Raw genomic sequence first — 22,910 nt, forward strand, 5'->3', positions numbered from 1 at the left:
CTCCTCCCCGGTTTCCGCTACTCCCTGCGCACATGCGCTGCAGGGCCTCCGTAGGATGCCAGTTGCGCAGGCGCAACAGGCCCTTCCTCTCAGGCAACTGACGCAAGGACTGTTCGCAATTTATCCCGTGTGACCTTGAGTCTTTTCTGCCTCCGAGGACCGGGGTTGTCCACGGTTCTGCCTTATACCGCTTTTAGCCTTGTGGTCTCTCACAGATCCCAGCCTGCCGCAGCCGGCACGGGAGGACACGCTTTTCCCTGCCATCATGCCACGAAGCGTATTAGCCATAGGCCCTGACTCCGGAAACAGCGTTCAGGTATTTTCTTATCAGGCAGCGCGGGCGGCGCCTCAGCGGAAGAGCGGGCTTCCAGGCCGCAGCGATCAAACCCCGCCCCCCACCTCACGTAGTTGGAGGTTTCCAGAAGTGCTAGCACTACCGCGCCGCGCAGTTCTCGGCGGTCCGAGCGCGTGTTTGCTGCCTCGTATTTCCACCATTTAGCAGCCATGATAAACGCCAGCCGAGCCGCAGTAGCCCGTCTTGTCGGCGCCGCAGCCTCCCGGGGCCCCACAGCAGCTCGCCACCAGGTAAGGGACTGCCGGGCCTTCCCCGAGGGGCTCACGGCCTTGGGACTCAGCGCGGCAGGCCACGGCCTTCGGGGTCAGAATCCTCGGGGAGAGACGGAAAATAACGGACGTTCAGTATTCAGTGCTGCCGGTTCAAGGCCTTATTCAGGGTTTTGCGTTCCTGTCTCAGGCCCTGCTGAGTCACACTCCTTCGGAGCCTAGAGTTTTATCTCATCAGGTAGCGGGCAGTGGTCCTGATTAGTCCTTTTGAGACGATTAGACAGTTTTGGTCTTGAGTAGAAGGACGATTGTTCTCTGTGAAATGCAGAGTGTGCGAGGACTCCGTTGCTATGATACAACGAAGGAAGAAAGAGCATCTGAGCAGTAAATTAAAAATCAAGCTCTGATTTTCTTGCTTACGAATATTTGACTAGTTAGCTCCCCAGAATTTTGTCCTCCGTTATTTCAGAAAAAATAAGCAAATCAGGAAAAGGCCATGGAGTGGTTGTTCATTATCGTGTAAGAGTAAAAACATACCCTTTGGGGAAACAAGAATTGTGTTTCTTTGCACTCAGGTTGGGTAAAAGAAGACTTGGAAGTAGTCTGAGGTGAGATTGTAACAAAGGTCTTTGACACTGATGGGAAGCCACTCCTAACTTTTTTTTTCCTCATAAACTGACTTCACAAAATTACTAATTCTAGTTCTCTTAAAGCAGTAGTTTGGGAAGGTCAGAGAAAATGTTTCTGATTAAGTTAAATCTCTACCTGCAACACGTAACATATGTGGGTCTTAGGTAGACGCTGCTCCTGATGATGAAATTGAGTAGTATTTTAACATATTTTTACTTCTCCACGGAATATTTGGCAGAGTCTGGAAATAATTTTGGTTGTCACAACCTGGGTAGCCATGCTACTACTGGGTTCTAGTTGTAAAGTCCCAAGTTGCTGCTAAACATTCTGCAGTGCATAGAACGGCCCAGCTCCCAACAAAGATTTTGTTCACAATCAGTAGTGCCAAGGTTGAGAGACCCTTTGGTAATGCAATTCAAGATAATTTTATATCTATTTATTTCTCTGATTTCATTGGGAATATTTGTACTTTATTAGGCTTGTTTGTTTCAGTACCACACGTCTCTTAGACATGAAATATTTTATTTCAGTATATTTTATACATGGTAACCACTCAGTGAACAGAATTGAAAGTCTCAACCTTTCATGTATTCTTCAGAAGAATAATTAAAACAAGCGCAAGTTTTCATATGTAGTTCATGGCTGATCCTTTTTTTTTTTTTTTTTTTTTTTTTTTTTTTTTTAAGGATGGCTGGAATGGCTTTAGTCATGAAGCTTTTAGAATTGTTTCAAGGCGGGACTATGCGTAAGTATAATTTCATTTCCTTTAGCATTTAGATAATAAATATTAAGCCCCAGAGCAATGGTCTCTAAATTTGTGATTAATTACTTCACTCAGAAAAAAAGACACAACTAAGTTTATTTATAGAGTATGCATTTTGCCACAGTAGCAAATATTGTTTTCTTATGTTTTCCTACAACCATTTTTGGAGATCACTGTTAAGATAACTAATCATAGCATTGTTTTAAATGTCTTACAGATCAGAAGCAATCAAGGGAGCAGTTGTTGGTATTGATTTGGGTACTACCAACTCCTGTGTGGCAGTTATGGAAGGTAAACAAGCAAAGGTGAGCATGATTGGAAGCTCTGGATCATGTAGTGGTAACCAGTACACAATTCAGAATTCTGTGTCCTTTGGTTTAGATAAGGGACATTTTCAAAGCTGCTTTTATAATTCTTAAGACTCTTGTGAGGTGAATCTTTGTGCTTAATTGTATGCTGGTAATAAATGAATGGATTTGACTTCCCAGGATTTAAGTGTGTCCTAGTATAGATGTAAGACTACTAAGTTACCGGTAGGACCCATTGGAATGACTTGTACTGTTGATTACTTCTGTAATTAAAGTTCTGCTTTTTTGTAAGTCAGTTAAACAAAGGCTAAAGGTGCAGGAACAGTCTAGAAGCAAGTGGAGCTCCAAATAATCCATGGGCTGCATCCTAAGTAAGGCATGTTCTTCCTTCTAGAGGAAGTAGAGGCTGTTCCTCCTTTGTTTGTGAAATCTTTATTCCCACCTGGTTCTCCTCAAGAATACTTGGAGCACCTGGATTTTTGAATTCCTTGTTGGCAGTTTTTTTTAATGCCTGAAACTTGTAGGCATAACCAAAAAATCAGAAGTAGATTTAACTCTCCGTATGGAAGGAAAGATTACGTTGTGCAAACATTGAGTACGAAAGATGTGATTTATATTTGTTCCTGTTTTTTGGATGTTCTTAGTTGTAGGTTGTTTGAATCTGCAATAGTAGTTGCTTACTATATCAGCATTCACAGAGCAGAAAAGTATGCCCATTAGTACTGTTTTTTAGTGTTTGTTCTGTGTCTTAAATGATTGGTACAAAGACACTAGTGGTGACTGGAACCTCATTCTCTGTCCTACTTTGGGAGTTTTAGGTGCTAGAGAATGCTGAAGGTGCCAGAACCACCCCTTCAGTTGTAGCCTTTACAGCAGATGGTGAGCGACTTGTTGGCATGCCGGCCAAGCGACAGGCTGTCACCAACCCGAACAACACATTCTATGCTACCAAGCGTCTCATTGGCCGGCGATATGATGACTCAGAAGTTCAAAAAGACATGTGAGTAATAGCAAAAATGTATTTATATGCAAAGGCTATACGGATGAATCTTAACCAGCAGGATCCCTGGGGACAGGCCGTGCTCCTGCCAAAAGGGTATCTCCTTCAAAAAATTCAATTCTGCCTTCACAGATTAGGTCTTTGCTATGTGTGACATGATATATGAAGATTTGGCTAGTCATTCCTGGACCACATAAATTGGCGTTAAACACATAAGGTAGATAATGGCATAGGCGCCATCTTGATACTGATCGGATTATGTTTTCAAGGTTCATCCTTGTTGTGGCATGGATCGGTATTTCATTCCTTTTTATGGCTAAATAATATCCCATTGTATGCATACATACTGCATTTTGTTTATCTGTTTGTTAATGGGCATTTGGGTTGTTTCCACTTTTTGGCTATTACGAATAATGCTACCATAAACATTTGTGTATAGGTTTTTGTGTGGACATATGTTTTCATTTCTCTTGGGTAGACATCTAGTAATGGAATTGGTAGGTCATATGGTATCTCTGTTACCGCTTTCCAAAGCAGCTGCATAAATTTTTGGTGAGAAGAATGTTCAGGTTTCATCAGGATGTTTTTACATGTTAATGATTGCTTTCTGAAGGTTTTCATTAAACAAATTCCTGAAGTTCTCATTTGTTGGCCATGGATCTCTTGGGGTGGAAGATGGGCTTTCATGGTGTACGGTAACCTCATGGTAGGTTGTGCTGGCATGTTTTCTCAAGTATAATTTTTGTGTCTTTCAGTAAAAATGTTCCTTTTAAAATTGTCCGTGCCTCTAATGGCGATGCCTGGGTTGAAGCTCATGGAAAACTCTATTCCCCAAGTCAGATTGGAGCATTTGTGTTGATGAAGATGAAAGAGACTGCAGGTGAGAAAGCTTAGTTCATATCTGGGAAAATTCAGAGAACTGCATGATTCCTCTGAGATCACTGGCTTCCATACCTCAGTGTCCTCTGGATGAGTCTGCAGTGGCTTTTATACAGAATACCTAGGAATGGCAAAACTTTATTACTCTTTCCCTACAAATTGAATTTCTCTTCCAAGTTTTCCTAATGGTGGCTTGCTTGTTTCTTTTTTCCAGAAGGGAAATCAAAAGACTACACATTAAGCTTTTGTGTCTGTTAGGTAAAACTTCCCATTTAAGAAACTAGTGGCTCTTCTAAATCTAAAAGTAGGTCATTGTTGCTGGTGAGCCTTCACTAACATGTTAAAGGTGAGATCTTGGGTTTTTAAAATTGGAGTGTTTTCCTACAAGGTCTCTTCATGTTAGGTCATATGCTAAAAAACTATTGGGTGCTGTTTGTGACCTCAAGAGAGTGACACAGGTTGTTAGGCTACATTAGTAATTGTAGCCTGTTTCATCTGATAGGGTCTCATGAATGATTTTCATTGATTGCTTTTCCAGAAAATTACTTGGGGCATACAGCAAAAAATGCTGTGATCACCGTCCCAGCTTATTTCAATGACTCTCAGAGACAGGTGAGTTTAATTATCATTCTTAATACATTTATTTATTTATTTATTATTTATTTTCAGCTGCATTGGGTCTTGGTTGCTGCACATGGGCTTCCTCTAGTTGCAGCGAGTTGGGGCTACTCTTCATTGCGGTGGCTTCTCTTGTGGAGCACGGGCTTAGTTGCTCTGCGGCACGTGGGATCTTCCTGGACCAGGGTTCGAACCCGTGTCCCCTGCATTGGCAAGAGGATTCTTAACCACTGCTGCCACCAGGGAAGCCCCCCAATTAGCATTTTTATTCAGGAAATTAATGGTACCTGGGACACGGTGGAAAATGCTTTTTTCTTTTTTTATAGGCCACTAAGGATGCTGGCCAGATATCTGGACTAAATGTGCTTCGGGTAATTAATGAACCCACAGCGGCTGCTCTGGCCTATGGTCTAGACAAATCAGAAGACAAAATGTAAGTTTGTGCAGTAAATTCCACCTAGATTTGTGAGACTTAAGTTCATGGAACCTTGAAACTTATCCTAAATCATCATCTTGATTTCATAGTGATTGAGCCTTATACTTAGACTGGAAATGTACTGCCTTGACCTTTTCCCAAGGCTTTTATGGTCTGTGTTTTTCATTCATTTCCAGATTGTCCCTTGATTACTTTTTCTTTTTCAAGTACTGGCTGTGGTCATTTTTTCCCCTTGGTATGCCTGTTGGCAAGTATTCATCCAAAAGAGTGGTTTTTGTTTTTTAACATTTCATTTTAACTGTATGTTTTACATGTTGCTGTTAGGGCTACCTGTTAAGATATATGTCACTTATGCAGTCATCAACTTTCATAATTATACCTGGGGGGGAAATAGCCAAGTTTATGTTGGTTTGGTTACTGAAATCCATACGCTGTGATGAGTTTTGTTCCTGATGGCCTTTTTTCTTTCTAGCATTGCCGTATATGATTTAGGTGGTGGAACTTTTGATATTTCCATACTGGAAATTCAGAAAGGAGTATTTGAGGTGAAATCCACCAATGGAGACACTTTTTTAGGTGGTGAAGACTTTGACCAGGCCTTGCTGCGTCACATTGTGAAGGAGTTCAAAAGAGAGGTTAGTTACCAGTGTGGTTAATATGTACACATTGGAATACTGAGAATTTCTTTGTTCGTACTGCTATTTGTTTTTTTTTTTTTACGATTTTTTTTCCCTTAAGAGAGTGTTGAATAGGCCACTGAAATTGCATTTCAGTTCCATGGATGCTCTGAACTATTCTGGTTATCGTAGCTTCAAATTGGGAACAAATAACAATTAAAAGGCTATAGCACCTGGTGTACAATAGTACTGTGGCATTTCATATAAGGGACTTGAATATCTTTGGATTTGGGGTATCCGCATTTGACAGGGGTTGCTGGAACCAATTCCTCACAGATACCAAGGGATGACTGTATAGGTTTCCCCCACTATCTGAAAATTGAGCCTGCGAAACTTTTGATAAGTTGAAATGTCGTGAAGCTACACATTTTGCTAACGGATGCACAACATAAATGGTTGTATGCTCACAGACAGTTCAAAGCTATGGTGGTGGTTTGGTGCTCAGATAAATGTAGTTACTGGGGAAGGAGCTTGGGGTGCACACTGCCTCTAATGGCTCGCTGCAAAGCAAACGCTGAACATTATTTGCCCTTTTTGCCTTTTTTGTAAAAGTGAAAATCCTTTTTAGATTTCATTTGATTAGCAAAAACAGGTACTAATATAGATCTTTTATAAAAGGGAAGTGGTGTAAAGCAAACTTTGGAAAAGTGGGGGGATACCTGTATTGGAAAATGAATTATGGGAACTCCTTTTCTGAGCTAGAATCCTACAGCTGGAAAGAACTGAGAACAGTTCATCCTCTAACTCCAGACACATATTTCTTTTTCAAAGTAGGTCTTCTTTTTTCCTATAGATTTTTAAGGGCAATAAGTAATTTCTGCTTGTTTATAAAGGTATGGCTCTATTTTGTTTTGTTACACCTTACCTCTGCAATTTAAGTAGTATTCATTTTCTTAACACTAATATATTGTGTGTCTTCACTTTGTAGACAGGGGTTGATTTGACCAAAGACAACATGGCGCTTCAAAGGGTTCGGGAAGCCGCTGAGAAGGCCAAGTGTGAACTCTCTTCATCTGTGCAGGTGAGACGTGGACAAATTCCACCAGTCTTGATGGATCCTTTCAGCCTGAGTTTACTCGAATAGCATATTCTAATTGGCATAATGTCGGTCAGATTTTTTTTAACAGTTTTCTGGTTGGTGATAAAAAGCCTTTCCATTAGCAAAGGAGCATTATGTTTTTTATGGGTGAGCTGAAGCACCTAAATCAGGTTATGATTTGCTTTCCTGCTGCCACATGAGAACCTGGAATTAGATCTCCTGCCATCTTGCTATATCCCTGTCACGGACCTAACATGCTGTTATTCTGTTCTTAGTGGTTAAGGCAAAGAGAGGCTTCATCTTTCAGAACTGGAGCAACTTTAGCACTCTGGGAAGGGAAGAGGTATTTATAGCATCTGTCATTGTGTTGGTAAAGTGGGTGACCTTCAGTCACATCTGGATTTTCTTTTTTCTTTCTTTTTTTTTTTTTTCTTTTTAATAGCAGCTATAAGGAGTGACAAAGCTGTACAGGGTCATCCATGAAGTTGATGGTATTCCCTCGTCCTGCTGTCAGAATTTGCAGCACGATGGTTGGGGCCGAAATATGTGGCATTACCAGAGGATAGCTTATAATTCTTCCCAGGTGTTGTCACTTTATGAAACAGGACGTTGGTTAGTTTTACTGTGGCTCTGTCCTGTTGATAGGTATTTGGATTGTTTTCCACCATTTTGCTATTATAGCAAGGTGTATTGACCATCCTTGTACATTAATGTTTGTGCATATGTGATTGTAAGTCTATAGGTTAAATTTATAGAAGCACTTATTACCCTTGAGTTTATAATGTGGTTTGGGGAGGTGGACACTAATGAGAACATTATATTAATAAATGTCAGAAGTAATGTAGAGGTTAAGAGTTACTCTGCAGGCAGACTGGTGGAGATGAAGTCCTTATTTCATTACTTATTAGCTGTGTGACTTTGAATGAATTACTTAACATTTCTGTTTTCTTGTCTATAAAATGAGGATAAATGGTGCTCCATTCCCCCTTAGAGTTGTGAGGATTAGTAAATTAATACATGTAACATGCTTAGGACAATATGTAATAAATAGTAAGTGGTACTCTAAATGTATGTATTAATTTTGTTTTTTTAAAAAGCAAAGTTAGATTTATAATAAAGGAACCTGACAGGTGTTTGACATAATTAGGAGAGCTTCTGAAAGGTGAGTTAATCAGGAAGAGAGAAAGGGTCAGGTAAGTATGAGGTTCTCGGGTAAAGACCTGAGTAAGGGTCAGTGTGGCTGAAGTACAGACTAGACTGGCAGGAGGAACATAGAAGATAAGGCTAGAGGCTTTATAGATTGGGGACTTGGTATCTTTCCTGAGATAATGACAACTACTGAAAAATTTTAAGGTGGGCCGGTAACATGGTCAGATTTGGGGAAAGCACTCTGAGGTGGAGTGCTCTTTGTGGCAGCCTGAGTGGGTGTGGGAAAATGTTGGGAGGCTATTGCAGCACACCAGGTGGTGAGAGAGGAAGGACTTGGACCAGAGTGTGGTAGTGAGAGATACATGGTTGGAATTGAGAGAGAAGAGGGACAGAACTTCATGGTGGAACTGGCTTTCAAGGGTGGAGAACCCTGGAGTTTTTCACCTGGTCATTAATATATAGCATATAGAACTGCACTAATACAGTAACTACATGTGGCTATTTAAAATTAAATACAATTTTTAAGAATTCCATTTCTCAGTTCCACTAGCTGTATTTCAAGTATTCAGCCACATGTGACTAGTGGCTGCTGGATTGAAAAGCACAGATAGAGAACATTCCCATTGCCACAGAAAGTTCTGTTGGATTGCATTACTATAGATAATTTTATTTACTGATTCGGTTTGTTAACATTTTGCAAAGAAAGAGAAAATTGTTATTGGTGTTCTTGAAACTATATCCAATATCACTGTTTTTACAAAAGATGTGTTGATTCTCCCTATAAAGCATTTATCTGTCCAGGGTACTCTACCTGAAGAAAGCTGGTTAAGGATTTGCTCCCTTCAGTCTTTATTCCCTGTTGGCCTTGCTTTGTGAAGTTGGAGGGGCAGCATACACAAACTCTGTTCCTGGGGGTTCACCCCGAGACACCTGTTTCTGCATGTTTAGTAGTGAGTTTTGTTAGTCTAAATATTCTTAATCCATGCCTTATCAGGATTTTAGGTTTATTAAGTACTGTATGTTACATGGTGTGACGGTAGCAGTGTTAGCTACTCCCTGGGGATGTGATAGCAGTAGTCAGTCCTTGTAGTTCTCTTTAGCATTTTTGTTGTAGCTTTCTTAACCATCTTCCTGAAACTTGGAAAGCCCTGGTTTGGTGGCAGATTATTTGGTTCAGAGCATACCTTTCACATTTTTCTTAATGTGCAAGGAAATCTTTTAAAACTTGGTAAAAGAACACAGTAGTGTGATCCTTCATATATTTTTAATGGCAGGACAGACTGTTCTTCACCTCCTGAATGGGGATTTTTCCTGCTTCTCTATTCCTTTCTTCATTGTTAATAGCAGATTTATAGTGTTTACTTCTGGGAAGATAAGAGGTTGAATCTTAAAGAGTCACTGTCTTTGGTGGCCGTTCATTTAAAGTGTCTGACCCTCCCTGTGACTTTCACAGTCTTCCTTTCCTAGGGTATAGTCTTTAACTGAAGTAATAGAGAGACTTCACTACTGGTCTCCCTGCTTCCTTTGCAGACTGACATCAATTTGCCATACCTTACAATGGATGCTTCTGGACCCAAGCATTTGAATATGAAGCTGACCCGGGCTCAGTTTGAGGGGATTGTTACTGATCTAATCAGAAGGACCATAGCTCCATGCCAAAAAGCCATGCAAGATGCAGAAGTCAGCAAAAGTGACATAGGAGAAGTGATTCTGGTTGGTGGCATGACTAGGATGCCCAAGGTAAGGACCCATGGAATTCTTGACATAGAGAGCAGAGAGGGCCAACACATAATTATTTCTTAGGACATGACATATGGCTTATGTTGTGTAAGGATATGAATATGTGGCCTTTCTACCATGCTGACCTGAAAGGAGGATGAATTTGTGCCCTTGCTAAAGAGTTCTTAAAGGGTATTTTAAAAAAAGGATTAGGAAAGGGGAGAATGTCTTTGGGGTAGCAGCAAGGAGGATCCTGAACTTCAGTTTTATAGAATTTTTAGGAATGAAACAAAGTTTGCGGTCAGAGACAGCTTAACATCTTGGTACTAACTAGCCTCTATGGGCAATTTTGGACATGTGTTTTGCAGTATAGTGTTTGGGGTTTCTAAAGGCATCTCTTCAACAGAGATTTGTGCAATGATGCATTTTATCAACACATCATTCTGAAAAGACAGGTGTGTGGAAAACTAATAACTGAGCACAGAACCTGTTGATGGTGTAATTCTTTATATCTTGAATAGAACTATCTTGGGTCTTGATTTTTATAATTTTTCCTTTGGAGTACTTGTGCTTAGGAAAATGATGCATACAATAAATCTGAAGTGAAAAGGAGAGACTTTGAACCAGGCAGATATCTTTATATTAACAAATTATCCCAGATGTTATTCAAATAGAACTTTTTCCTAGCATTAGTAAAATAAGCAGGAGGGGAAAGCATGCCTCATACTTGCACCAGTATTGAATTACTACTGCTTCTGTTAAGCTGATTTTTAGTTGATACGTAGAAGAGGACTTGGACTATACAAATTAAGTCCCCTTGCCTTGTACCTTGTATTTCTAATTTGATGTGTTGCTTGGGAAACCAGATAACAAAATTTAGGCAAATTGTTCCCAAATTTAAAAGGGCTATGAATGAGATACTCAAGAGTAAAGTATATGGGTAACCAAACAATATACTTAATTCATTAACAAGAACTCAACTACAAAATAATTTGGGTAAATGTTCTTGGATCTGAAGCACCCTGTCCTGAGACCTGGTGGGGTCTCAGGACACATGTGCTGTTCTCCCCTTCTCAGGCAATTGCCCTGAGTAGTGAGTGACAAGGTTCTTTTTTCTTGGTGCTCAGGTTCAGCAGACTGTGCAGGATCTCTTTGGCCGAGCCCCAAGTAAAGCTGTCAATCCTGATGAGGCTGTGGCCATTGGAGCTGCCATTCAGGGAGGAGTGTTGGCTGGTGATGTCACAGATGTGCTACTCTTGGATGTCACTCCCCTGTCTCTGGGTATTGAGACTCTGGGAGGTGTCTTCACCAAGCTTATTAACAGGAACACCACTATTCCAACCAAGAAGAGCCAGGTAAAAGCCACCCCACCCTATTTGTCACAGAGATACTAGGTTCTGTGAGGATGTGATTGTAGCCACTTCTGTGAGCTTTTCCTAGAAAACTTGCCTTTTTGTTTTGCAGTCCATACTAGTTGAATGTTGAGGGGTGCTAAGAATATTGTCCTTTGTTCTCTTTTGTTCCTGGAAAAGTTCTCTTTACCTGTCAGCCAGTGGTGATGATTTTAGGGAAGTCATCAATAGTCTCTCCTTCTCAGGATAATAATTGCCAGAAGGAGCCTCATCATTTGAGACTAAATTCCTATACTCTTCTGTTCTCAAAGGCAGTAAAAAGAATGGCGTGGCCGAGACCAGGGGAGTGTGCTTGTCTTTTTTGCTTTTACAGTAAGTCCCCTACATATGAAGAAGTTCTGTTCCAAGAGTGCGTTTGTAAGTTCAATTTGTTTGTAAGTCCAACAAAGTTCGCCTAGGTACCCAACTTACACAGTCGGCTATATGGTATTGTACCGTAATAGGTTTATAATACTTTTCACGCAAACAATACATAAAAAACAAGCACAAAAACAATGAAAGCATTTTTAATCTTACAGTACAGTAACTTGAAAAGTACAGTAATACAGTACAACAGCTGGGATACTCGGGCTGGCATCGAGGGAACAGGCGAGCAGAGTTACTGATTGGAGGAGGGAGGGGAGGTGGGAGATGGTAGGGGTGAAGGATTATCAGCAGTAGGAGACAGAGGGCAAGCTGCAATTTCACTCATACCTGACGTTGATGGCAAAGTTTCTGGTTCCTTGCTGGATTTAATTCTATCTACCCTCTTGAAAGAATGATCCATTGATGTCTGGGTAGTAGCTCTTTAGAATGATAGGGGTTCTGAGATATCAAGCCAGGGTTATTTGGACAATGGCTTGGTCTTAGATTAAGAATTATTTCCTTTCTCAGTTTTGGTGTTTTTCTGAAAGAACTATGGCTATTGCTATGTTTGCAGTGATGTATTGCCAACACATCATTCTGAAGAAAAGTGTGTGGTGATTTCCTAATACTATAAGCATAAAATAAATGTCCTCTCTGACCCATTTCTCTGGATGAGCATGTTTCAACATCTCGCTTTTTATAGCTCCTTCTCTTGAGGCCTTCTGTGCTAATGCTGCATCTTTGTACAATGCATTTGCTTAGCTGAAAACAATAGCTATTGTATGCCCTTTTGCTGTGCTAATCCTACTCCTGTTCTCTATAAAGACATAAGCCTTTGTTTTGAACATAGTGTACATTAGGATTCTTCCAATGTTGGGATGTGAATTTCTTTCTTTGGTTTGTTGCACTTTGTAAGGGGGAGTAGGCTGGGGGGAAAAAATCAGGCTGCCAACCCAGCAAGTTTCCTTTTTCTCCCTAGGTGTTTTCTACAGCTGCTGATGGACAGACTCAAGTGGAGATTAAAGTGTGTCAGGGTGAGAGAGAGATGGCTGGAGACAACAAACTTCTTGGACAGTTTACTTTGGTAGGTATTGGGAATCATGAATGTTATGCTCATTTTTTTATGGTGAAGTTACACTATTCTAACCCCTAATATTACCATAAACTGCTGACAGACGTAGTCTGTGTTATCTTAGCATAGTATTCAAATGAATTCTGCAACTGGATAACCATGGCTTCAGTTTTTACCTGAAAGCCCTGCTTCTTGTGCCTTAGGAACTAAATAAAGAAGCTTGTAAGAGCCAGGGAAATGTTAATAAACAGTGCTTATTAGAAGAAATTCCTGATTACTATTTTACTACTTTGAAAGACATTTGATATTGTTACTGGCTGCTACTTCGTCATCGTCGTCTTTTTTTTTTGGCTGTGCTCTGTGGCATGTGGGATCTTAGTTCCCTGACCAGGGATTGAACCTGTGCCCTCTGCAGTGGAAGCACAGAGTCTTAACCACTGGACCGCCAGGGAAGTCCCTTGTTTCTGGCTTCTAGTCAGCATCGCTTATTGCTTGTTGGGATGAATGATGGAAAAGTTTACTCTTCACACATTGTGTGTCCTTAGGTACATAAAGCCATTGTGGTTACTTGCTATAGCCAACCTTCACTAGTATGAGTCCTGTTTATTTCAAGCAGCAATGAAATTACCACCCTCACCGACAAACTCATGTTTTTGTACATTTAAGTGAAAGTTTCACTTGTTCCTCCCAGAAACCAAGTAATTTCTTCCCCAGAAGACCGTATAGGTTTTGGAAATAGAGCACTGGACCCCTTTGTGAGAGGAGCTTACTCTGGTATTTATTTATTCTAGATTGGGATTCCCCCAGCCCCTCGTGGAGTCCCTCAGATTGAAGTTACATTTGACATTGATGCCAATGGGATTGTACATGTTTCTGCCAAAGATAAGGGTACAGGACGCGAGCAGCAGAGTAAGTACTCTTATTTATTAAGACTGTAAGAGTGAGGTGAGGGACTTTTCTCTGTTGGGAACTAGACCCTCTAGATTGGGCATTATCTTTTCCCCTAGCCTCAGGGGAGGATGATGAGTCCTCTTTGCCCTCTTTCTCCTCAGTTATCAGTGTCACATTAACAGGTATAGTGTTTATGTCCCCAAAAAAGGCAAGCACTGAGCCTCTGGATTGCTGAAGTTTTGGTAGGTAGGACAGTTAGTTGTTCTCTGTATATTTTAGACCCTTGGTTTCCCTCTGCTTATTGTAGGACAGTAGGATATTCCCCTTCTTCATAATGCACATCAAGCTACTCTGAAGAGGAGGATTCTTTTTCTTAATACAGTAGAGGAAGAAGCATATAATTTTCCTGGGAAATAACGAGGTGCCTTCTTTTCACTATAGTTGTGATCCAGTCTTCCGGTGGGTTAAGCAAAGATGATATTGAAAATATGGTTAAAAATGCAGAGAAGTATGCTGAGGAAGACCGGCGAAAGAAGGTGATTACTTTGCTCTTAACTTCTATATGAAATGCCTTTCTTATTCTCAGACTCCCCATATCAAAATTTTCATGTTACAGAATCCAGCTAAAACCTTACAGACATCTCAGACCACAGTGATATCTCCCTCTTAACTGTTTATACTCTGTTAACTGTATGTCGCGGTTTTCTTTCTTTTTTTTTAATTTTTTTTTAATTTATTTATTTTTGGCTGTGTTGGGTCTTCGTTGCTGCAAGCAGTCTTTCTCTAGTTGCGGCGAGCGGGGGCTACTCTTTGTTGTGGCGCGCTGGCTTCTCATTGTGGTGGCTTGTGGCGGAGCACGGGCTCTAGGCGCACGGGCTTCAGTAGTTGTGGCACATGGGCTCAGTAGTTGTGGCTCGTGGGCTCTAGAGCTCAGGCTCAGTAGTTGTGGCGCATGGGCTTAGTTACTCCACGGCATGTGGGATCTTCCTGGACCAGGGTTTGAACCTATGTCCCCTACATTGGCAGGCAGATTCTTAACCGCTGTGCCACCAGAGAAGTCCGTAGGTTTTCATGTTGTCTTCTTAGTGAGGACATTCAGCCAACTAGTTGATTGGTAAGTCTTCATTCATATTACATTTTTAATTTCTCTTAGGAACGAGTTGAAGCAGTTAATATGGCTGAAGGAATCATTCATGACACAGAAACCAAGATGGAAGAATTCAAGGACCAATTGCCTGCTGATGAGGTAAACCCTCTTTTAAAATAGCTCAAGAAGTTGGGAGGCATCATCACCAGTGTCAGTGAAGGTCATTTTTCTGTATGGGTCTTGATAGGAATTTAGTTTTTAAAAAATGTTTCTAAACATTCTGCTGTGTGTTATGGGATAAGAACCAGAAAAAGTGAGGGTCTGGTTTTGTTTTGTTTTTAAGTGCCACAAGCTAAAAGAAGAGATTTCCAAAATGAGGGAGCTCCTCGCTCGAAAAGACAGTGAAACAGGACAAAACATAAGACAGGCAGCATCTTCCCTTCAGCAAGCATCATTGAAGCTCTTCGAAATGGCATACAAAAAGGTACAAGGCTGTTTTACTCAATGACTATTTTGCTCCTAACTTGATGTAACTGCTCTTGATTACTGTCACTGATGGCTCCTACATAGCCATTTATGGAACTGGGAGTATTGGAATTGGAAATATCCTTCTTTCTGCCTTCTTGACTACTTTGGGTGGGAGGGAGGGAGGGAGGGTGAGGTCAAAGGGAAGAAATCACTAAAACTGGGAGAGTGGAACAGTCAGGATATGGCTTTTTCGTTTTTAGTTCATCAGAGAGCAAACTGTCACCCTTAACATTAAACAAGTGACTCTCATGTTTTCTTACAGATGGCATCTGAGCGGGAAGGCTCTGGAAGTTCTGGCACTGGGGAGCAAAAGGAAGATCAGAAGGAAGAGAAACAGTAACAGCAGTAAACTTTGGAGTCGAAAGGACAACATATTATGATGCTTGGGAGTGAAGGGATTTCCTGAGCTGAAATGGGCAAAACTTCAGTCTTCTACTGTGTTTTTTGCAGTACTCTATATATAATTTCCTGAATATGTAAATTTAGTGACCATTAGCTAATGATCATTTAACAAGTGATAGTTCCCAACAGTACAAAGTTCACAGTATTCTGTCCCTAGCCTGTCATTCTTTTTCAGTTGCATGTAAAATGGGGGGAAAGATGATTTATTGATCATTCTAAAGATTTAACGTTGTTTTGTGCTGAAGTGGCTGTATTTTCAAAGGGGTGAAACCATCTCACACACTGAAGACAGTATCTGGAATGAGACCATAGGGGGATGAGATCCTTCTAGTTACCTAAGTACTGCTGTACCAGCCTGTGTGTATATGGAGTTCTTCAACTGAGGCCTTGCAAGGCAAGCCAGCTGTGCCATGTTGGGAGGTAGGGCAGGGGAAGCTAAATCAATGGAAAACTAAGCTAGCTATTTATGTGAGGTCCAGCTTCTAAAACACAAGTCTCCCAAACTTTCTGAAGGCATACTTTCCTAGCTACCCTTTGGCCTGTGTCTGGCACCTGTATCCCTGATGACTGTTCTTTTTGATCCATTCTGGATTTTTAAAAAAATAAATAGGAAAAGCATTTTGATCTCTTCTCTGTGAGGGGTGAGGCTCTGAGATTTAGCTTCAGAAATATGACATAAATCACATTTCCCAACTCCCTGACCTCGATACAGGATTTTCTAACACTGGCATTTGAATTTCTAACAAATTGAAAACTTGGGAAGGCCGGTATAATAATAAGCATTATCACCAAAGACAAGTCTGGTTCAGAGGAGGCTTTTTTTTTTCCCCCTCCCTAGCCCCATCTGAGGTTTGGAATGTTGAAATAGTCTTTAGCTCTCTAACATGAAAATCAGGCCTCTATTTCCAGGCTGCTTTCTGCTCTAAATAAGTCCAACCAGAATTAGCTTACAGTAATGAAACACGTCTAGCATCAAGTCCTAAGGTGATTTCAGTGGCTCAGTAATAACAGGAACCCAGATTCTTTCTATAGTTTTGCTTTTTCATCCTCAGTGACTTGCCTTGTCCTAATTTCTCTATGTAGTTCTAAATATCACACGCTAACAACTTCAGAACCAGGAAGGTGACTGCATCTTAGAACTCACAAGTTTTAAGAATTATTTAAGTTTATTTCTTAAAAATTAAGGGCTTCCCTGGTGGCGCAGTGGTTAAGAATCCGCCTGCCAATGCACGGGACAAGGGTTCAAGCCCTGGTCCGGGAAGTTCCCACATGCCACGGAGCAATGAAGCCCGTACGCCACAACTACTGAGCCTGTGCTCTAGAGCCTGAGAGCCACAACTACTGAGTCCTCGTGCCCCAACTACTGAAGCGCGCGCGCCTAGAGCCCGTGCTCCGCAACAAGGGAAGCCACCGCAATGAGAAGCCCACGCACCGCAACGAAGAGTAGCCCCCGCTCACCGCAACTGGAGAAAGCACGCACGCAGCAAGGAAGACCCAACGCAGCCAAAAATAAATAAAATAAATAAATTTAAAAAAAAATTGAGATTGTTTACATGATAATTACGTTTCTGGAAAATTGTTTATTAACACCCTTTTAAAAGCTTCTTGAGGTTTCATATGAGAAATAATAGGTTCAAATTTTCAGCCACATGACCACTTGGTGGGAACCTTGTGGGATGTGCAGTAATTCTTTATGAAGGATTGTTTTGTGGCATGCTGGGGAAGATAATTAGCATCTCTGGTTGGCCCTTGCTCACTAAATGCGTCTAGTGTTTACCAATCATTGTGATAACTAAGCCTCTCAAGCATTTCCAAAGCACCCCAATTCAGAACTACTGGTTTATATTATTCAAGATTCATCTTTGAGATCAGTGAGAGGAGCCAAGCATGCCCTGAACAAAATGGGTTTTATTAGAGAGGTGGGGAGAAGAGCTGCTTGGGCAGGTACCCACAGATAACTGTCTCAAGCTGTGCCATGAGTGGTTAATATAGTAGTATTTCGGTTACCTACTAATAATCAGCACAAGTAGCCTTGAACAAAAATTTAAATTCAGATACAGTCTTCCTTTTGTGGTGACAAGTGCTTGATGGGTTCCAAAAGGAAAACTTCCTGGGATTATTCCAGTTGTCTTCCCCACTTAAAACTCCACCCTTGCTACACAACAGTACAACACGTGATCTGACCCCTCAATAACCTTTCTTTTCCCCTACTCTCCTACTGCACTTTGACCCTGCTTGGACAGTCTTCCCACAGATTTCTACCTGACTCATCCCTCACTTTTTTCATAAGTCATAAGGTTTGTTTTTTTTTTAATTTAGTCATAAGGTTTTGAAATGTCATAAAACATGCTGCCTTCAAGTCCCTGTCATTTCCTATCCTTACCCTACTCTTTCTCCACAGCAGTTATTACCACCTAATTTGTCTTTCCCCCCATTGCTATGGTCTGAATTTTCAGGTCCCCCAAATCTCTATGTTGAAATCCTAACTCCTACGGTGATGGTATTAGGATGTGGGGCCTTTGGGAGGTGGTAGATCAATAAAAGGGGCTCTAGAAATCCCTGATCCCCTTCCACCATATGAGGACACATTTAAGTTTATGACCTGGAAGAGGGCCCTCACCTGACCATGCTGGCACCCCGATCTCAGACTTCCCAGCCTTCAGAACTGCAAGATAAATTTTGTTCATAAGCTACCCAGCCTGTGTTATTTTGTTATGGCAGCCTGAACGGACTAAGACCCACCATTTTAAGTTTCAAGAGGCCAGAAACTTGTTCACTGCTATTTTCCAACATTAGAACAATGCTTAGCACTTAAGCACTCAAATCTTTTGTCAAATCAGTCTCTCCCACTGTCCAAAACTCTTGGGTGGTTTGGTTTCTCCGTTTGAGAGAGAAAGGCCTTAATTTTTATGTATAGATTATACTCTCATCTGTCAAGAGTTCTAGGGGCAACAAACCAAACCCAGAAATTAGAACTTAACTGGTAAAAGATAAGTCTTAATTAGGAAAAGAATTCAAGGAGAAATTAATAGTAATGTTTAGAGGACTAAAAATGTGGCCTGAGGTATTCCTGGGCCAGCAAAGGGGGAATACCAATGACCAGAATAAATGCGCAACCCTCTTTTATACTTCCTAGGTATAAAAGTCCAATTCTGTTGCTGACTCTCTTGAAAAAATTTACCCAAGTGGAGTTTTTACTCAACTTTTTATTTCAAACCTATTCTTAGAAAATTAAGAGAACGGTATAATGAACACACATAAAACACCATTCACCTAGATTCAATTGGCATTTTGCCACATTTGCACGCTCACACTTGTGTGTGTTCACTCTATTAATGTTTTCTGAACATCATGACACTTCAGCCTAAATGTTCCAGCACTCTTAACGTTCTCCCCGCAAATATTATAATCAGGAAATTTAGCACTGATATACTACTACCACATATATAGTCCATATAAAAATTTCCCTGATTGTCTCAACTTTTTCATCTAAGGTCAAATCAAAGATTGCACATGGTATTTAGTTCTAGTTCCTTTTCCTAAGAATAGTTCCTTTGCCTTTTTGTCTTTTCATGATGTTGATAGTTTTGAAGGGTACAGGCCATTTGTTTTACAGAAGAGCCCTTTGTTCAGATTCACTTGCTGATTTCCTTGTGCTCAGCGTCATGTACACATTATTGGTAGGGATACTACGTAAGTCTTGTGTCTTAATCAATGCATCAATTACCAGGGAGAACAAGATATCAATTCTGTGCTTTGCTCCACACTTCATTCTTAAGATAACCTTTAATAAGTAATCTGTGGGGATGGCTTAGTTTTAAGTATAACATTTATACTAGGGATTCTATAGCAAGAAGGAGCAGTAAAGAGAAAAGCAAGTCCTTACAAATGGTACATGAGATCGGGAGTAAAGAGACAACTCAAAATTTGAAAATAAACTGCTTCAAGCAAAGACCCTTCACTATTTCAGATACCACTGTGACTCCATTCTCCAGTCCTAAGGCTGCTTTGTTAAGGCTATGTCTCTACCTTTCCTTCCTCTGGTATCAGAAGAACAATGAAATGAGTGAAAGCCCTAAATAGAGGAGCTATAAGGCAACCTACATTATTCAACCTGTGAAGGAGGTAATGTAGCATTTACAGAAAGAACCATTGAAACAGCCATTTTAGTAGGTCAAAAACAGTTGAATATCACCAATTTCATATTGTTAAACCTAATTACAATGCACCATCAATCCCATTTCTGCTGCGGTAAGTCAGGAAATGGAAATCTATCTTCACGCTAAAGAGAATACTGCAGCTGAACCAACCTTTAATAATTAAGCTGAGTGAGATCCCAGGAAACAGGAAATGTTCCACCTAAACCGTAAGCTCTTAAACAGGTTCTTGGAGCCCCTGACCCAGAGGGTAGAGATTTGGGGCAATGGTTGGGAAGTGGGGAGTCCACGTGAGTGACTTCAGGGGGTCCATAAACCACTGATTATAAAATGCAAGACTGCAAATATTAATTTTTCTGGGGAAACGGTCCATTGCTTTTACTGATTTCTTGAAGGAATCTGTGACCAAAAGGTTAAGAACCACAGATTTCCTAAATGGGAAACCAATCTACCTTACTAGTCTAACTGCTTAAATTCAAGCCATACGCCTTGGTCCACGTCCCCCTTGCCTTTAGCCATCTCCTCAGTCTTGCCTTTCCATATCTTAGGTATCCTTGGTCTACCCTCTTCTATGAAGCCTTCCCCATTCAGCCCACACTGGCTGTTTCACTCAAATTCTTACACTCTTATTTTTCAATTTTTTAATGTTCAATTCAGGAACTTATTATAGCTTTTAATATTTTCTCCCATCTTCCTTTGGATTATTCTGAAGCAAATACCAGAAATCATAATTTTACTCTAACATTGTAACTCTAAAAAGGTTATTCTATAAAATATAACAATATGATCACATCGAAAAAAATTAACAACTCCTTAACGGCAAAAACTTGAATGTTCAAATTATCCCAATATTTTCAAAAACTTTTTTTTTTTTTTGGCCACGCCACGTGGCATGCAGGATCTTAGTTCCCTGACGAGGGGTTGAACCCGGGCCCCCTGCACTGGGAGCGTGGAGTCTTAACCACTGGACTGCCAGGGAAGTCTCATAACTTTTTCAACTGTTAAAGAGTCAGGAGCCAATAAAGGCCATACCCTATATTGGTTATGTCCCTTAAGTCTCTTTTAAACTATAGGTTTCCTTGCCTCTTTTTCCTCTGCTTTGCAATTTATTTGTTAAAGAAACTGTGCCACCTGTCCTGTAGTCCTGTAATCTCCTACATTCTACATTTCACTGATTGCATTCTTATGATGTCATTTAACATTCTCTTCCATCCCCACTTGGTCTGACTCAAGTTAAGCTTTTTGACAAGATTAGTTCATCAGCGGGTATATAATTCTGGTTGGCTCTTTTGTGATGTTAGCAGCCACTGATGATCATTACCTAGATCTCTAATTTCATTAAAGGTATACTATTCTACTTCTATCTTTTCTTCATTTTTTTATAAGGAATACCTCTCTAGTGAGAAACTTCCCCTCATAACAAGTAACTAGTTACCCTGAGGTAGAGTTCATATGGGAAAGGCTTCTTTTTTTTTTTTTTTTTAATTTTTTTTTAAAGTTTAATTTTATTTATTTATTTATTTATTTATGGCTGTGTTGGGTCTTCGTTTCTGTGCAACGGCTTTCTCTAGTTGTGGCAAGTGGGGGCCACTCTTCATCGCGGTGCGCGGGCCTCTCACTGTCGCGGCCTCTCTTGTTGCGGAGCACAGGCTCCAGACGCGCAGGCTCAGTAGTTGTGGCTCACGGGCCTAGTTGCTCCGCGGTATGTGGGATCTTCCCAAACCAGGGCTCGAACCCGTGTCCCCTGCATTGGCAGGCAGATTCTCAACCACTGCACCACCAGGGAAGCCCCGGGAAAGGCTTCTTTATGTACTGGATTTTAGGATGAGTTAGATCTGTAGTATTAATCAAAGGTGAGACCAGTGAGATTTCTTGGGTGTCTTTGTGAACTCATGGATTTTAACTTATTTAATGTGCTTCAATTCACTGCAATTATTCTTATTAATGCTCAAATTCTTCTAACTTTGGCCTTGGCAGGCTTTTCCTACTGGCTTAGTTTTGACAAGACCGCATTAGTAAAGGACAGTATCTTCCATAAATGGTGTTGGGAAAACTGGACAACCACATGCAAATGAATGAAAATGGACCACTATCTTACACCATACACAAAAATTAACTCAAAATGGAGTAAAGACACGAACGTTAAGACCTGAAACCATAACACTTATATAAGATAACATAGACAGTAAGCTCCTTGACATCAGTCTTGGATTTTTGGGATTTGACACCAAAATCAAAAACAATAACAGCAAAAATAAACAAGGGGGGGTACACCAAACTAAAAAGCTTCTGAAAAAAAAAAAAAAAAAAAAAAAGCTTCTGCACAGCAAAGGAAACCATTAACAAAATGAAAAGGCAACCTACTGAATGGGAGAAAATATTTGCAAACCATGTATCTGGTAAGGAGTTAGTTCCCAAAATATATAAAGAACTCATACAACCCAATAGCAAAAAAATAATCAAAAAATGGGCAGAAGACATGAATAGACATTTTTCCAAAGACACACAGATGGCCAAACGGTACATGAAAAGGTGCTAAGCATCACTAATCATCAGGGAAATGTAAATCAAAACCCCAGTGAGGTATCACCTCACACCTGTAGAATGGCTATTATCAAAAAGACAAGAAATAACAAGTGTTGGCATAGATGTGGAGAAAAGGGAACACTTGTGTACTATGACTGGAAATGTAAACTGGTGCAGCTACTATGGAAAAGAGTATGAAGGTTCCACAAAAAATTAAAAATAGAACTACCATAGGATCCAGAAATTCTACTTCTGGGTATTTATCCAAAGAAAACAAAAACAGAAATTTGAAAAGATGTATGCACCTCCATGTTCACTGCAGCATTATTTACAGTAGCCAAGATATGGAAACAACCTAAGTGTCCATTGATGAATGAATGGATAAAGAAGATGTGGTGTATATATACAATGGAATACTATTCAGCCATTAAAAAAAATGAATTCCTGCTGTTTGTGATGACATGGATGGAATTTGAGGGCATTATGCTAAGTGAAATAAGTCAGACAGAGAAAGACAAATACCGTATGATCTCATTTATATATGGAGTCTTGAAAAAAACAAGCTCATGTATACAGAGAACAGATAGGTGGCTGCCAGAGGTGGGGTGGGGGTGGGGTGGGAGTGACGGGGTGGGAGTGACAGGGGCTGAGTGAAATGGGTGAAGAGGATCAAAAAGATACAGACTTCCAGTTATAAAATAAATCAGT

General features: G+C 40.5%; 1 protein-coding gene and 1 long non-coding RNA gene across 3 annotated transcripts in view; one reads left to right on the forward strand and one right to left on the reverse strand.

Moving 5' to 3' along the window:
• LOC309657368 overlaps positions 1-22,910 on the reverse strand; it is a 73,766-nt gene that overhangs the window by 45,948 nt on the left and 4,908 nt on the right. The window lies entirely within an intron of this gene.
• On the forward strand, positions 90-16,137 carry HSPA9 (heat shock protein family A (Hsp70) member 9). The gene is made up of 17 exons (XM_082454599.1): positions 90-585; positions 1,881-1,939; positions 2,175-2,262; positions 3,084-3,265; positions 4,021-4,145; positions 4,683-4,756; positions 5,089-5,195; positions 5,671-5,833; positions 6,804-6,896; positions 9,594-9,803; positions 10,910-11,137; positions 12,519-12,623; positions 13,403-13,520; positions 13,944-14,038; positions 14,656-14,748; positions 14,933-15,073; positions 15,380-16,137. Exons 1-17 carry the CDS (start codon positions 505-507, stop codon positions 15,455-15,457), a joined length of 2,040 nt encoding a protein of 679 aa, XP_082310725.1. The 5' UTR covers positions 90-504; the 3' UTR covers positions 15,458-16,137.

The sequence above is a fragment of the Balaenoptera physalus genome (genome assembly GCF_965194825.1).
Source record: "Balaenoptera physalus genome assembly, chromosome: 3".
In the NCBI taxonomy this organism is placed as follows: domain Eukaryota; kingdom Metazoa; phylum Chordata; class Mammalia; order Artiodactyla; family Balaenopteridae; genus Balaenoptera; species Balaenoptera physalus.

Excerpts from the sequence above, each read along its gene's own strand:
- HSPA9 (XM_082454599.1), top strand. The coding sequence starts at position 505 with ATGATAAACGCCAGCCGAGCCGCAGTAGCCCGTCTTGTCGGCGCCGCA. Across the intron at positions 5,834-6,803 it reads TGAAGGAGTTCAAAAGAGAG|ACAGGGGTTGATTTGACCAA; the intron begins GTTAGTTACCAG and ends TTCACTTTGTAG. Across the intron at positions 14,749-14,932 it reads ACCAATTGCCTGCTGATGAG|TGCCACAAGCTAAAAGAAGA; the intron begins GTAAACCCTCTT and ends TTTGTTTTTAAG.